The 17268-nt window shown below is 34.1% G+C and overlaps 1 protein-coding gene across 1 annotated transcript; it reads right to left on the bottom strand.

Moving 5' to 3' along the window:
- Positions 1-11978: 11978 nt before the first annotated feature.
- Positions 11979-13714, bottom strand: LOC107854342 (endo-1,4-beta-xylanase 5-like). The gene is made up of 5 exons (XM_016699350.2): positions 13687-13714; positions 13475-13644; positions 13277-13375; positions 12408-13202; positions 11979-12326 (listed from the first exon to the last, which is right to left on the bottom strand). The coding sequence occupies exons 1-5, from the start codon at positions 13712-13714 to the stop codon at positions 11979-11981; spliced, it is 1440 nt and encodes a 479-aa protein (XP_016554836.2).
- Positions 13715-17268: the final 3554 nt, after the last annotated feature.

Here is a 17268-nt window from a genome sequence, read left to right as displayed (position 1 = left end):
TTCCGAAGATTTTTACCTTTTCCGAAGAGTTGCACCTTTATGAAAGGTTGCACCTTTCAGAACCATTGCTTCTCTTCATGAAGAACACCTTGATGGATATAAATACCTGAATTTTTTCTCGAGTATAGACATGAAAATTGAAGAAAAAATTACTCCTCATTCTTGAAAAAACTCTAGTGTGATTTGCTACATGCTTTCGTAGTTCAAATGAATTTGAGGTATCGCTATTCTATCGAAGTGATTCATTTTATCATGGGAGAAAAAATTTCATAACCTCGGTAATTGAGGAAAATAAATTTCTTAAGGACACACTGTGAATTTGGTGGACTTGAATCTTTTTATTTCATCTCTTTTTTCTTAAAGTTGATTTTACTATTTTTCCAGAAAATAGTTTGAACTTCATATTAATAGTTCTTCAACTGCTTGAACTTCTGTTTGAAGTTTTTGAAACTTCATTTTGATACTTCATAAGTTGGTTGAACTTGTGTTGAAGTTCTTCACTTTTGATTTTTTTCTAATTTCAAGAAAATAGTATGAACTTTATTTTTGGTTCTTCGTAAGTTAGGTTAAACTTGTTAAAAGTTCAAAGTTGTTAAATACAGAGTTTAAACTTAATTTAATTGTTCATATTATTATTTGAACATGTGCTTGAAGTTCTTGTTAAAAAATATAGATTTTACTAAATTCGAGGAAAACAACATTAAGTTAGCTAGCTAGCACATTAATCAAAGTATACGAGCTGCTAAAATTCTTACACTTTCAGACAACAACAATAACATAACTAGTATAACAAGTACAAGTGGGTCTGGAGAGGCAATCCAAAATTTGAAGATTGTGGGTTGCTATCATTTTTAATACTCATCACAAGTGATTGACATCGAATTAGGGTGCCCATTCAATATTCAATCGATTTTGGCCTTAATTCGATTCGATTTAGTAGATTTTTGGCTTAAGTTATACACACTCATCGAACCAAAATAAATGTTATAATATGATATGATCTAATTCTTGGTCAGTTACTATGGAACAAAATGAGAAACATAAACAAGAAAACTAAAATTTCGAATAGGAAATTACACTTGTTCAATTCAAATGCAATGTGATATGTTGGCCCTAGCTAACTCACACCCCAAAAACTAACTTAATTGAAGGAGGATTGCCAAAACCTTATAAAAAGATCAAAAATCTCATCTCAGTCTGATGTGAGATTTTTTTTCATTTATAAATCATGATAACTAGCGAATTGTAACTTCTGATGACCCACAAATGGAGAGTAGTCTGTTGGAGGAAACCATCGAGGGGCATGGTTAAAATCAACACAACTGGAAGTTAATTACAAGATACTAAGAAAGATGGAATTGGTGAAATTGTTAGAGATGAAAATGAAGATGTTATTATCGCTTTTGCAGTCACTGTTAAGAGCAATAGCAATAACATGACAGAGTTATTAGCTGCAGACTATGGAATTGAATTGTGTCTTAGCCTGGGCCTCACTAAAGTGGATCTAGAATTGGATTCAGATATCATCACCAAGATGCTCCAAAATAGAGAAAACATCAACTCAAAATTGAGAGGAAAAATGAACAAAATTCTGAGCAACTTGAACAGGATGAATGTGAGAATTAATCACTGCATGAGGGAAGCAAATTAAGTTGCAGATAGCTTGGCCAAGCATGCATCCAACGATGAGATTAGGCTTCATTTTGCAATTTTCTAAGAGTTTCCCAGGGTGACAAAAGGCTTCTATCAACTGAACAAACATCAATTACCAGCTGACGTATACGTTATGACAAGGCACATTTTTTTGTTAGTTGACGAGATCTCCTTTTATTTTGAAAGTAGGAAGTATCTATTTAGCCCTACTCCTTTTTGTTGATTGACTGATAGGATTAAGCAATCAAGTGTTGTATTTCTAAGAGGTAAGGCCTAGTCCCCTCTCTTTGTAAGTTTTTTGCTGAAATACAACGTATACGACCCATTGATAGTTTAACCCCCCCCCCCCCTGCCCCCCAAAAAAAGTTCTATTGGAAAAAAAACAAAGCAGCTTTTATCCAGAGCATTTACCCTCCCATAATCAATACAAGTAAGGAAAAACAGTTTCATTATGAAAATTCACAAATTATAATTACAAACGTAATAAAATAATTAAATTTTCAAACAAAAATAAATCTTAACGAAGTGTGCAAAAAAGTCAATGATCTAACACATATTGGTCCCTTGCCTTTGTTCAAAATATTAAGAAACAAAGAATAAGATTCAACAGATAAAATGTACTTTGAAATAATAAAAAAAAGATTAAAATCACATTCAGTTAAATATTCAAAGATTCTGAAAAATAAAAAATGAAAAGATAATTTAGATAAGTAAACTAACAAATGAGGATTCATCGGACGAAGAGTTGACATACAAAAAGAAAGAAATTAGGAAAAGAGGAGAGCAAAGAAAAAGCAAAAAGGGAAAGAAAAAGGACAATATCAAATAATATATACCCAGGGGCTGATCTATTAAGGCTCGTGAGGGTGCCACGTCACCCGCAAACTTACATACAAATAGTAAACTTGCCACCTAATCAATATAAGATGTCTATTGTGCAAGTGGTAGAGCATTGCTTACTTTGCACAATGTGCCGTTTCTCTTTTTAATGTTTACTATCAAAAGCATATATGAATTCTCCACTAATCGTACCATGTTGATTTCATAACTAATACATCATGGAATAATGTTTCAGAAAATCATACTTTCTATAGTATTTTCTCTTTGGAAAATTCAGAATATATGCACTAGTCAAGTCAGTCAACTTCAATGTCTCAAACTTTTAAACATTAGTAAAAGACATGCCTCAAACTTTTACTCTTGTACAATTTAACAAGGACAAATCATTAAAAAAAATAAAAAAATGTTAGAGTGGACAGTAGAAAAAAAACCTAAATTTTGTTCATCTTCTTGCTTATTCTTTCGTTCTTCGATCCGTGAAATTTCTTTGTTAGTCATTGTCCCAGCCTCATCACTTTGCAACTTTCTCAATATCCACATTCCTTTCAAACTTTTAAAGATTTTTTTGTGAGCTAACGCAGCCGACAATGGTGGCATCAGAAAAATCTCAGAATTCACAAGTTATAGAGGAAATTAATCACCACCATCCACTTTATCTTCAAAATTCAGACACGCCGGGGTTGACCTTGATCAGAATCAAATTGACTGGCCCGGAGAATTACACATTATGGAGCAAATCGATGAGACTAGTATTATTGGGGAAGAACAAGTTAGGGTTTGTAGATGGAAGTTGTACGCGAAGAATGTATAAGGGAGATATGGCTCAGATCTGGGAGAGATGCAATGCAATTGTGTTGTTATGGATTCAAGCTACTGTTTCACCGGAGCTCATTTCCAGCATAGTTTATGCATCAGATTCGAAGACGGTTTGGGATGACTTCAAATAGCATTTTGACAAGTCTAATTTGACTAGGATCTATCAGTTGTGGAAGGAGATCGCGACTCTGTTGCAAGGTACTGATTCAGTCACTACATATTTTAGTCAATTGAAGGATTTATGGGATGAAATCGACGGGCTAATACCAGGTCCTGGTTGTGATTGCGATGAAAATAAATCGTTTATCGAGCACTTGCGTCAACAGCATTTGTTACAATTTCTCATGGGGCTCAATGAGAGTTTTGGTCATGTACGCAGTGATATCTTACTTCAAAGTCCTGCTCTCACTGTGAATCAAGTTTATGCATTAGTAATACAGAAGGAGAGTCAACGTGTCCTTGGTGTGACAGATGGTCATAGGGAGTCACTAATCATGATGGCTGGTAAAAGTAAACTACCTACATACAAGCAAGGGCCAAAATAACCACAGAATTTTGATCGTCCGCATAGAGAGAACAACTTTAGCCAAGGTGCAGGACAGAACTACAGGCACTTTAAACCAGTAACAATACCAGGAACAGTGTGTGAGCATTATGGCTACAAGGGTCACCTCAAGAAAGATTGTTACAGACTTATGGGATATCCACCAGATTTTAAAAGTAAGAAGCATTTGCAGAATACATTTGCTCATAATTCTTCAGCTCAGTTCGAAGAGCCAGCTGTAGGAAAGGGCAAATTTATTAATGGAGAGAAATATGAGAAGTACATGAAATTCAAAGGAAAAGAGAAATATGTCACAGAGGATGAATATGAGCAATATCAACAATTCAAAGGAATGTCTACCCAAACTAGTACTTCAGGAACTTCAGGTGATTTCCAAGCATATATGTCAGGTATAATTACCTTGTTATCCAATACATATACACATGATTGGATTATAGATTCAGGAGCATCACATCATGTTACACCGTACAAGGATTTTTTACACGACATGGAAAGATGTAGCAATCAATACAATAATGACATTCAGGTACCAACGGGAAGAACATGTCACATTACTCACACAGGAAATGCAGCGATATTAAAACATCACAAACTGAAGAATGTCCTTTACGTTCCAAAATTTAAATTCAATTTGATGTCAGTCTCAAAGGTCACAAGAGATTTGTGTTGTTCAGTATCCTTTTAGCCAAAATTTTGTGTTTTCCAGGATCTCTACAATGGAAAGGTATTGGCGATTAGTAAAGAAATTTTGGGGCTATATCTATTACAGGCTAATACAGAAGAAATAATAATAGGAGCAGCAACAATAAATAATATAAGTACTACTGAGCTATGGCATGCGAGGTTGGGTCACCCTTCTTCAGGTGTGATGGAACACATACCAATATTAAAGATTAATAAATGGACACAACAATCCTGTGAAGTATGTCCACTATCAAAGTAGACAAGGTTGAATTTCCCTATCACTGAGCATCATTCCAACACTATCTTCCAGTTAATACATGTAGATGTATGGGGACCATATAAAGTTCCCATTTATGAAAGAAAGAATTATTTTGTTACTATAGTAGATGACTTCAGCAGACATACATGGACTTGTTTGATTCAGAGTAAGAGTGAAGTCATAGTAGTTTTAAAAGATTTGTTGTTGAAAGTCAAAAATCAGTTTGATGCTACTGTAAAGATTTTGAGATCTGATAATGGAAGGGAGTTTTTCAATTCCAATTATTTCGATTTGTTCTTTTCCTTTGGTATTGTACATCAGACCTCCTACCCTTACACACCCCAACAAAATGGGGTGGTAGAAAGAAAGCACAAATATATTTTAGAAGTTGCTAGAGCCTTGAAGTTGCAGAGCAATGTTCCAAACAGATTTTAGGGTGAATGTATTAGAACAGTTATGTACTTGATAAATAAGTTGCCCTCACCTTTATTGAAAGGCTCCACACCTTATGAGATGTTATATAAGAAGCCCTCGTCCTATCACCATTTGAGGGTGTTTGGTTATCTTTGTTTTGCTGGGACATTGCCGAAAGGAGACAAGTTTGATGTCAGATCAACAAAAACAGCTATGATGGGATACTCAAAGACACCAAAGGGCTATAGATTATATGATCTAGAGTCTAGATATTTTCTAGTGAGCAGGGATGTGACCTTCAAGAAAGATATTTTTCCTTTCAAAGGTATGAAGCATGAAGAGATCAATGTATTTCCTATGACACCTACAGATTATACTTGTGATGAGATTATGCCTACCCTGGTTAGATCAGTACCTTCTCAACCAGCTGAGAATTTAGAGAATTTTTACCTCAGGTTTCAAGTAATGATACAGACATTATCATTAGTCCTACTGTTGAACCACAATATGAAGAAAGAAGAACACAGAGGGTATCCAAAGCACCACTTTGGCTTAAGGATTTTGTGACAACTAAGAAGTCTGCAGCAAATTATTCCTTGGCTGATGTACTGACTTATGAGGCCTTGTCTCCAGAGTATCATTCTTATGTTCAAGCTTTCTCAGCTAATGTTGAGCCCAAGATGTTTAAAGAAGCAAGTACAGATAAGAGATGGATTAATGCGATGCAACAGGAAATAAATGCTTTGGAAGAGAATAACACTTGGGAACTGGTCAATTTACCTTCTAGAAAACAAGCCATAGGGTCTAAATGGGTGTATAAGATCAACTTTAAGGCAAATGGTGAAGTTGACAGATACAAGGCTAGGCTTGTGGCAAAGGGATACACACAACAAGAAGGTTTAGACTACCATGAGACTTTTTCACCCGTAGTAAAGATGGTTTCGGTAAAATCCATAATTAGTATAGCTACAGCAAAAAATTGGAACATTTCTCAAATGGATGTCAGCAATGCTTTCCTACAGGGAGATCTTTATGAAGAAGTTTATATGCAGCTGCCTCAGGGATTTTACATTCAGGGGGAGCAAAGAGTTTTCAAGCTGAAGAAATCCCTTTATGTCCTAAAACAGGCCTCAAGGCAGTGGAATATCAAATTATCTGAAGCCTTAATAGCAGCAGGATATCAGCAAAGTGCTTATGATCATTCTGTCTTCATACATCATGATGGATCAGACATGGTCATCATTTTTGTGTATGTAGATGACTTACTCATCACTGGAAGTAATGCTACCCTAATTCACCAAGCTAAAGATGCACTACATAAGGCCTTTAAAGTCAAGGATTTGGGACAGCTTAAGTACTTTTTTGGAATTGAGATATTAAGATCGGATAAAGGTGTACTCCTAAACCAAAGGAAATATGTCCTTGAGTTAATCTCAGATGTGGGATTAGGCAGTGCTAAACCAGCAAGTACACCCCTAGAGATGAATTAAAAACTCACTACGGTCGAGTATGATCCACATGTTGGGAAAGAGGATGATCCAGAGCTATAGGATGTCTTAGGATACCAACAATTAGTTGGTAAATTGCTATATCTGACTATTACTAGGCTTGATATTTGTTTTTCAGTTCAGGTATTGAGTCATTTTATGCAAAGGCCTAAAAAATCTCATATGGATATTGCGTTAAGAGTAGTAAGATACTTGAAGGGTGCTCCTGGTCTGGGTATTTTCTTCAAGGCACCTGAAATCACTACTATGACTGTATACTGTGACTCTGACTGGGCAGCATGCCCTAGCACTAGGTGATCAGATGTGGTTAAGTTGGGTGCTTCTCTCATTTTTTGGAAGTCTAAGAAACAACACAGTCAGTAGGAGTTCCGCAGAAGTATAATACAGAAGTATGGCAGCGGCAACCGCAGAGATCACTTAGCTTACAGGTTTTTTAAAGGAATTAGATGTTAAGTTGCATTTACCAGTTGAGCTTTATTGTGACAATAAGGCTGCACTACAGATAGCAGCTAATCCTATTTTTCATGAAAGAACAAAACATATTGAGATTAATTGTCATTTTGTTCGGGAAAAGTTCAAGTCGGGGTTGATTATTCCATCCTATGTCTCCATTGATCTACAACTGGCTAATCTCATGACTAAAGGTCTTAATGGAGCTCAGCATCATTTCCTCACTTCCAAGCTTGGTGTGTTAGATATCTTCCACCCTCCAGCTTGAGGGAGAGTATTGGAAATATAAATATCAGTTAATTTTCCTAAGGGTAATTTAGTCATTTTACTCCTTTAGTTTGTTGAGTCAGTTATTGTAGTCTATAAATAGACAGCTTTACTGTAGCATTAGTGAGTAAGAAAGATCAGTTTTCTTCTCTCATTCGTTCCTTGTTGGCTTCAATGGTGAAGTAGAAGTAGTGATTGTTTCTGTAATTTCTAGTAGATTTCATTTGTTCGTTGATAAGTTAACATGGTATCAAAGCCAGACCCATCTCACCCAATGTTGGGCCTCCGGATTGAGATTCGGGAGAGATTTTCCACGCCCAGTTAAGGTCTGGGCGTGAGGGGGGTGTTAGAAGAAAGAGAAGAAAGTCCCACATGATGGTTAATGAGATGGGTGGTTTCCTTATAAGGCTTGGGCAATCCTCCTCCTCATGAGCTAGCTTTTGGGGTGTGAGTTAGTCTCAAGACCAATTTTAACAGTAACATCATGCTTAAAGTTGATATATATACATTTTATATATATCATAACCCACTAAAATTCCTGAAAATCATAGCCGAGCATCCGGATGTCGTGGCGCCCTCACACTCCCACATATATCTGCCCTTATGGTAAATCTTATTCATACCTCGGGAAGATAGAGAGGTTCTTTTAGAAAAAGATCCTAATACACTTTCAACCCTAGAAAATTTCAATAGGAAACAATCTTTCGAATGATGGTATTCTAGTCTTTTAGATTAACATATACTCCAAAAACACAAGAAAAAAGTTCCAACCTTCATCAATTTTCATCAGCTAGCGTTCAAGCAAATAGATAACGGCATTTCAGAATGGCAAAATGAATCACAATCTTTCCATTAGAAAAATCACAATCGGCAATAGCATCAATCAACATTTAAAAATAAATAAATTTAGACGAATCTTTAAATCATCTTTTGAGCGCACACAAAAAAAAATGATACGCGGATCTTTAAAGTTTAAATCAGTATTCGAACACACACACAGAAGAAAAAAACAGTAGCATTTTCATAAGACATTGGAAAAACCCTAATCAGAATGAGAATCTCTAAAGTAAACCAAAACTCAAAAGTAAAAGCAAATGTAAAAAGGATCTAGGTCTGGACTCTCTGGAGGGGTAACGTACCTAATGAAGACTGGATTGCTCGTCAAATTTCCAATGTTTAATAATGGTTCCAAAACCCTTAAATTTTTAACATATATGGGGGGAACATTTTCTGTAATTTATAATATGGATATGTAAGTTTAATTTTTTCCCATTTCGGGATTCCCTATTGCCAAAATACTAACACCAGTTTTGGTAGATAGCTAGTATCTCGTCGTTCATGTTTAAAAGAATTCCTATTTTTACATGTCATTGAGTAATACGGAGTTCAAAATTCTCAATTAAATCTTAATATAAGTAGTTTCAATCGAAATGAAATTGAATTTCTAATCCCTCAGATAACATCCGATCTGATATATATATACACACACATTGTTTTGATTCGAAATATGAGAATGATTTTTTCTTGATTGCATAACGAAATGTGGAAAGGTGTTTAGACCTGAAGCTCATACAATAGAGCAAGTGGAAGAAAACATAAGGTCTCACATTAGCGTTCCTGCAAGAAAAAGGGTACGTTAAGGCATGCATGAGTTATAACAGTAACAAACTCAAATTAGAGATTTCGTGGTGCAAATATTATCTCCCTATTAACATAGGTCGTGGCCGATATGTTGAGGAACAAAACGTCCAACAATCTGATTCTTAAACCTATTATTGAGTAGATCAATGTGCTCATTGAGAATAATGACGTGATTTTCGCTCATTGTTATAGAGAAGCTAACATGGTTGTTGATTGCTTAGCAAAATTAGCCACTACATTAGATACTCCTCTCATTGCACAGAATATGAATCAATTACCTGATGAGGTCCTTAGGCCTTACTTGCTGGACAAAAGACAGGTGCCAAGTGTAAGGCTACGATATTAACAAACAATTTTTTGTGAGCTAGTTTTATAGGTCATAGTAGCCTCGAGAACGTGTAATAAAATTCTGCTAGACATTTTCTTGTCAGTTGGATTGCTTGCTTTCTCTGTTTGTAAAAGAAAAAAAATCTAACTCATTAAAATTAGAAAAAAAAAAAAATCAAATCACATCATATGAGAGTACACCACAATTGAACAAACGGTCAATTAAGTGTAAGTAAGAATAATGATAGTGAGAATCAATTACTCGGAATAAACATTTGCTTTGAGTAGGACTACACTTGTTTTTAAACATTACTTGTCATAAGAACACTCACAAACATCACTCTTCCTCACTCATTAGATTATGTGTTCAATTGTTGTGAACTCTTATATGTTGTGATTTAGTTGTTTTGAATCGCTTGAATTATGTTATTTTATTTTATTTCATTTTATTTCCCCCTCTTTAGTCCTATTGTAGTGATTTTGGATAACTGCATGTCTTAAACATCACTTGATTATGTTCAGAAGTGATATGGACTCATAATTGATGTAGTTAAATGACTTTACATTATTTGAGTGGTATTATTTGACCTACTTTGATTTAATTTAATTCAATTTTTTTAGTCATAATTTTAACTTGTTCATATATTCAAGCGGTCGACTGTAGACCTTCACATTTGTCAAGTATTGATACGCACAATAATCTATAATATATTTTATAATTTATTATACTAATAGTGACATGATAAACCATAAAAATAGTCTAGTATATGTTGAATGTTCTGAACTTGTCAATTTTAGGAAGATCGTTTTAAATAAATGTGCAGATCTAAAATAATCTTAGGATTTATGAATTACAGGAGAAAATTCCTCTCTCATTCATCATGTAACTAATGACCAAGTTGTTTGAATCTCAACTTCAGCCCCCGCTATTCGCTATGGTTGCATTCATGTCACTGCAACTTAATTCTCCGCTCTCCATTGCGCATTTAACGATGTCGGTATATGAACCATTTCGATGAAGAAAAATGAACATTGTCTTCTTAGACACTGATTTTCAGATCCAACATTTACGATTCTCCTCTGATTTACCCAAAAATTCACCATCAACAATGAAATATTCTATAATAGACATGATATATCTAGATGATAGTATTGAATAGAATTAAGCAGTGGTTTATAAGCCTAGACTTAATAGATTTAGTCGTCTTCTTCTTACCAAATTTCTGTATAGTTTTTTATTAGAACTAGTCTGATCACTTTTTCAATGACCACCGAAATAATGCAACGGATTAGAGCTTTGGAACAAGATAAGGAGTGTTGGAATGTTGCTATTGAGCCTAGAATCGATTTCAAAAAGTGGGACTGATTTCAAAATCTTTGAATGAAAATGGATGAAAATGTAAGGATAAAAATATGAGAAAATGGCTTAAAACAATAGAGGTAATGTCATTTTCCGATGGATGCCGGAAAAATCACCGAAAAATGATCGAAAAAACGCGAAAAAATGGCTAGTAATTGAGCTTGGTTGAAAAGCTACAGTTTTTTCTTTTTAATTAAATATCTAATATTTGTATTTTTGGACCTGGACTAAAGTGTAGTTTCTAAAATATAGGAGTTGAAGTGGGGGTTGGGATGGAACTAAAGTGCACGTTTTTAAACTTGTGTGCTAAGATTGACACTTTTTTGTGGTCCCATTGGAGTATCTCTTTTTTAAATTTTTTAAGACTAGTGTCTGTTGTCAAAATACGTTTGCCAAAATGTCTAAAATATCAACTCTCTAGTTAGTTATGTTGATAGATTTGTGTTACGATAGATTTATTGTAATGATGAATTTTGTAATAGAGTTATTACAATGAGTGGGGATAAAGAGTTTAAGAGATTACAAGAGTTGTAATCAAATGTTGCTAAAGATGGTGAAGTTGTTCGGAAATCCTACATGATAGATCAATAATTTACTCCCTTGATCAAGAAGATTTGTAAGTAAACGTCGTGTGTTTCTTGTTCACTTCATTATCGTTATTAATTCTCTTTTGTCAGTTATCTTTATCTAGTCAAGGAACAGGTCCCTTGACTTGTGGTGACTCATATAAACCAACATCTAGATTTTAGCTATATATAATTGTTCACTTGGTCTTTTCATGCACCTGTATTTTTAGGATCAGACACACCTAAGATACAAAAAGCTCCTCGTATTTGTGAATTGTGAATGCTTTATTTCATGGAGACGCCATAGACTCATAAACTGAATCTCATATTCAGCTTTATTACTATTGTTCGTTCATTCTTTTATTGTTCAAATTGTTGTTATTTATTTAGCTATTATTTCACAATAAGGCCAATTTGATCTCTGTGCCCTTAAACCACGTTTTGGAAATTCTGCTGTACCGTTTTAAAGATAAACATTATTAGCATATTAAACTTTGTTCTCATACTGATGAAATGCTAACTAAAAATCAGTGTATATTTTTAACAGACAGATGTACGAATAGGATTAGAATGTCTAAATAAACATTCATGATTCATCTTATCTATGATTGTATATGTGAGATACAAGTTATATGGAAATAGGGATGAGTACTGGGTTTGGATCCTTGTTTGTAATTTTAATTTGCCTTGTAACTTTGTTGAGAGAGTGAGGATCAAAAAGTGTGAGGGTATAGTCTCCAAGAAAACCATGAAATTTATAAAGTCCACGGGAATCTGTTTTTCCATTTTGCTCAGGAGTTCTCCATTCTGCCATGAGTTTGTCTACAACGTCTCCTATCGGCGTGTTGTTGAAATTGTCATCCATCAAGCACAAGCCAGTGCAATTCATTCCTGGCCTCCATGCTGCCCACACTATCATTCCTTCCACTCCTGGATGTGAAAATGCCTCTCTCATGATTTCTTCCAAGTAAACTGCCTGTTAAATATTAGTAGTTACTTGGTACAGAATTAAGATTCATGCGTGGGAGGAAATAAATTAATTAATACATTTAGATACCTGATTTGGATTAATTTCAACATCCATTTCGGTTAGCCAAATGGGCATTTTGGTTTCACTGAGATAATCAAAGACAGCTCGTACGTAAGGCATCAGTGGTCTTATTGGTTTAAAATGAGCTTGTAGTCCAAATCCTACTGTCAAGTTCTCGTTGCCTGGATATGATCTGATACCTCTCCAATTATTTATATACTTATGAGGACATGCATATACATCTCCTGGAGTTTCAAGGGTGTTAAACTCATTGAGATATAACGTTGCATTCGGATCAATGACATGTGCAATGTGATAAAACATGCCAGAAGCCTGTGGTCCAATCTTTTCTTCATAAAAATTGAAGTGCATGTTCTCGTTCACAACATCCCATTCGAAAATATCATTTGAATATCGTGCCATGACAGAGGCGATACGCCTCACTGCTGTAGCCAAAAGCTCTTTGGGGGTCATATCGTGCAGCCAATACTGATTCATTTTAGGTTTGTCCCACAGAACAGTGTGCCCTCTAATTTCTATCCCGTTACTCTTGAAGAATTGGAACATGGCATCTGGTGTTGTGTAGTTTTCTATCCCTCGACGACTTTCTGTCCAGTACCACTTCATTTGATTGGTGAATACAGTTGCAGTAAATCCCTTTTTAAGAAACCATTCTTGGTATTTCTTGTACTGCATTAGGGTTTCTGTAACAGCACAACCAATATGGAAAAATGGTTTTGTGAACTTGATATTTACTTTCACTCCCTGGATTGGTTTTCCTAATTTGTCCCTCATTTCTAGCACTATTTTCCTCTTTCTTACCTGAAAAACCAATTCAAATTTGAGAGTAAATTAATATTAATGAACTGAAGGTGTGTGTATATAGCTTACTCTACCTGTGCTATGGCCCTCTGTTGGTGTTCAAGCCATTCGGTTTTGTTGAACTCTTTCAACGAAACGTTATCCACCCAAAAGTCAACTGTCTTGTTGTAACACTACACAATAATTAATAAAAAAAGATATTAGTACCTAGAGAACAAGTATGTGAAATTACTTTAATGAAAATGAAATTCTTACTGTAATTAAGGGCTTACTACAAAATACACTTCAGTTTGAAGAGGAAATTCTGGTTGAAAGCCTCCTTTAAGCATGGTCCAACAACCAGGATAGGCATTTCCAGAGGCAATAATCCTCTTTGTGTTTTCTTTTGTTATAATTGCAGCAGACACCGTTGTCTCACTTCCTTCACTTACTCGCACCCAAGCTTTAATTTGGAGAAAAACAAAAAGACTTCACAATTAATCACCAACCAACAACCTATATGTAAATTGCATAACAAATTGTGAATTAAATACCTGAAAATGTATAATAATGCCCTTTGTCCATGAAAATTTTCTGGGAGATAGTTTCATTATGCCCACTCCTATTGTAGGCCACCATGAAGTTGTTTCTTGATGAAGATCGTCTTATTTCAATTTTAGAACCTCCAAAACCATTCCATCCATGCAATCCGTGGTCAAATTTTGGGTTTATCAACTTTCCTCCTCTATATTGAACATGTTGAGGCTCACTCAAGCACTGATCAAACATGAAAAAGAAGATTAACTTTAGTGTATATATCACTTCAAAATTAAACTAACAATAAGAGATTTTGTTACAAAAATTAAGTTTAGGTTGTTACTTCAATACTAGCATTGTAATTATAAGCCACTCCTTCAACTCCATGTCCTAAAGGAAACACAAATATAATTTGTAAGAAACATAACCTTATTGGTGGCAAACTGTTGGATATAATGATGAATATAATTATGAATACGATGTACAGATCAAACCTTCAACTCAAATTGAATCGACGAATCAAACTAAATCGAGAAAAAAAATTGAGTTGTGGTTTGGTTTGGTTGCAATTTGGCGTTAGAAAAATACCATTCTTGATTTGGTTTGATTTTAACTAAAAAAAAAAAGTCAAATCAAATCCAAACTGAACCGAACCGACATAATACATATATAAATTCAACTTTTTATACATAAAAAAAAAAAGTTAATTAGAATCTACTTTCTAAATACTTTTAAAATTAGTTTTCAATATTTAGAAAGTATATGTAGATATATTTTCAGATTTGTGCCTTTAAGTTGTAATATTTGTCCATTAATTAATAATTAAATGATCCAAAACCCAATATAAACCTTAAAATCGAAAACTTTTCACTTTCCGGTCACTCTTCATCTTATTTTTTAGTTTTCAGAGAGTTCTCCACTTCTCCCACTATCGTTTTTCATAATTGTAAGTTTTCACTAGCACATGAGTGAAAACATATTTAATTCGATCTCGTCTACAATCATAATATAATTCAAAAGATAAAGATGACAAAAAAATGAAAAAATTAAAAGAACCAACTAAAATCTATATCGAAAAACTCGATTTTATATTGGTTTGATATGGTTTATATATTTAATAAACCGACATGATTGGCTATTTGTTTTTTTTAAAATAAAAAGTCAAACCAACTTGACCTATGTACACCTTTATTTATGAAAGTTGAAAAGGGTCCGGGGACATATATAAAGGATTTTTTTTGGGGGGGGTCCAACCCGGTGTTCGATACCCGCATTGAAGCCCCAACTATCCAGGGCAACTCAAGACTTCTGGTTAAGAATGAAATAATCCCACTACTACACACAAACAGGTTGGTTATATAAAGGAGTTGTGTGAAGTTTTATATCATTTGCCTAGCTATTACCAAAATGGTTAAAAGGAAAACAAAGAAAGAAGGGACATGTAGCTAAACCTGGCAAAAGTAGGAGGCAACATAGAATTACTCCATATACACAAGGAGTTGTCATAAGCAAAAGATCCTGAAAAGTGGAATTAATTAACATCAATTAAAGAAGAAAGATCAAGAAGAATTTAATATCTCTTGAATAAAATGCATTATAATATATATTATTACCATCTCGAGGAATTATTTTTTTTCTTTTTGTCAAAGGTTTGTCGCAGAGGACATGAGAGATAAGTCCTAAGATTAATTGGAATAAATCGCAATAGTCGAGTAGTAACGCCATATTCTGCAAACACAAAAAAAAACAGTAATTAATTTCTAATTAATTCATCCCTATCAATTAACTGCATACGCTGATATAATTAAATTCTAATTAACTCATCTCTACTAATTGAATGCATACATTAATATTTCATGATTAACTTCTATGTGTTTAACCATATTTTCCTTTTCTAATATGGTGGTAAAAGTCATAATGCCTCCTAGCTATGTTGTCGTTATCACAAGGCGTACATGGGGAGTTCATCTACGCCATAAAATTGATTAATTTTTCGCAGCATGAAAAGACATAAGAATGGTATAAAATACAAGTATGTTAGTCTTTTTGTCATAATCTTCTAGATGCACCGTATTTGAAAATTTAATGTTTAACGTACTATGCATAAATAAGGTGATGTGTCACCTCTTTGTGGCCAGTTTCTCCTTTTTTTTAACATTTTTCTTATTTTTTCTTGCATATCTTGGTTCATATTTTGGTTCAATTCTTCAATGAATAGAAGGAGCATTTGGCAACAACAATGGCTGCTCTCAGTGAATATACCAAGATAGTGGCAAACCGCACCAAATATTCGATAATAATGCAACATGATTTTGTATGGGGTGAATTAAATTAGCTTGACTATGTGGCGGAGGTCTCAAAGGAGCAAGGTGAAGTTGGTAGAATTATTGGCTGGCACCACTAATGAATGGCATTCCCACGTATCCGGTGTTCATTGATTTTACTATTTTAAAGTTTGAGTGAAGCTTTCTTATTGATTGATGTCTCTTCCTTGTAACCTATAAATAGCTTATTTCCTACAGTTGTAAAGACATTCTGATTCGAAGCAACACAACATCATCACATTTACATTCTTGAGCTCCAAGTTTTCATTATCTACTAAGTCTTTATCCCATGGCATTTATTATTCACAATCGTTACCGAATCTGAAGCTAACATCTCCAGAATTATATTAGTGGTCATAACATCGTCAAAGCTCAAAGCTTCATACGATTCTCTCTCTTACTTACCTTATTTGTTATTTTTACTTCTCAATATTCAACGGTTAATTGCCGGATCTAACAAGTTAAGCTAAGACATTTGTCTTAATGTCATATAAATCTGACTTTACTGTTTCTGGTAAATTAAACAAATTTGTTACCTAGAAAATATAGTATTGCTATCCTTTGGAATGTGCAAAAGCCACAATGAGTTGACTTGGATAAAATATTGTAACACGATTACTATTTTTATTTTTATCTTCAAAGAAGAATATGATTGTGGACCATAATGTTCACTGAAATTAGTTTTCTCTAATCTAATTTGAACGAGTACAACATTCCTTGAAGGTATTATCAGGATCAAGATGTATATACGTCCTAATTAACTATGTTAATAACTCAAGTGTTGAAAGGGTTACTTTGTTCATTCCAAGAATTGATATATATGTACAACACAGGAACAATCAAGATCACAGACATAATCTTCATGCTGATGTATACTTGAAATGATTCTGAATTCTCTAGTACAACCTGAAAGTTTCAGTGGAATATATCTTGGATATAAACAAATAAAATCTCTAGTTAAACTTCTTCTATTTAGCTATAATTTCATGCTTGGTCTACTTACCTAGTAAGTGGCTCAAATAAATCAAGGTAAACTGGTTGAACTATTAAAAGTGAGAGCACATTTCATGACATAAGTGGCATATTAAGATAATAGATGTGTTGCATTCAACTTGCTAAGCAAGTGATATCATGATGAAGTTCATCACATCTTGGAAATTTCATTCTTAAACTTGGTCAAATTTAGCATAGAATATATAAGCAAAGCCCCAATGACCAAAGTTATT

Source organism: Capsicum annuum, chromosome 6 (genome assembly GCF_002878395.1).
Source record: "Capsicum annuum cultivar UCD-10X-F1 chromosome 6, UCD10Xv1.1, whole genome shotgun sequence".
NCBI lineage: Eukaryota > Viridiplantae > Streptophyta > Magnoliopsida > Solanales > Solanaceae > Capsicum > Capsicum annuum.
The sequence above is the reverse complement of the archived record's forward strand: the minus strand, read 5'-3'. Positions and strand labels throughout refer to the sequence as shown.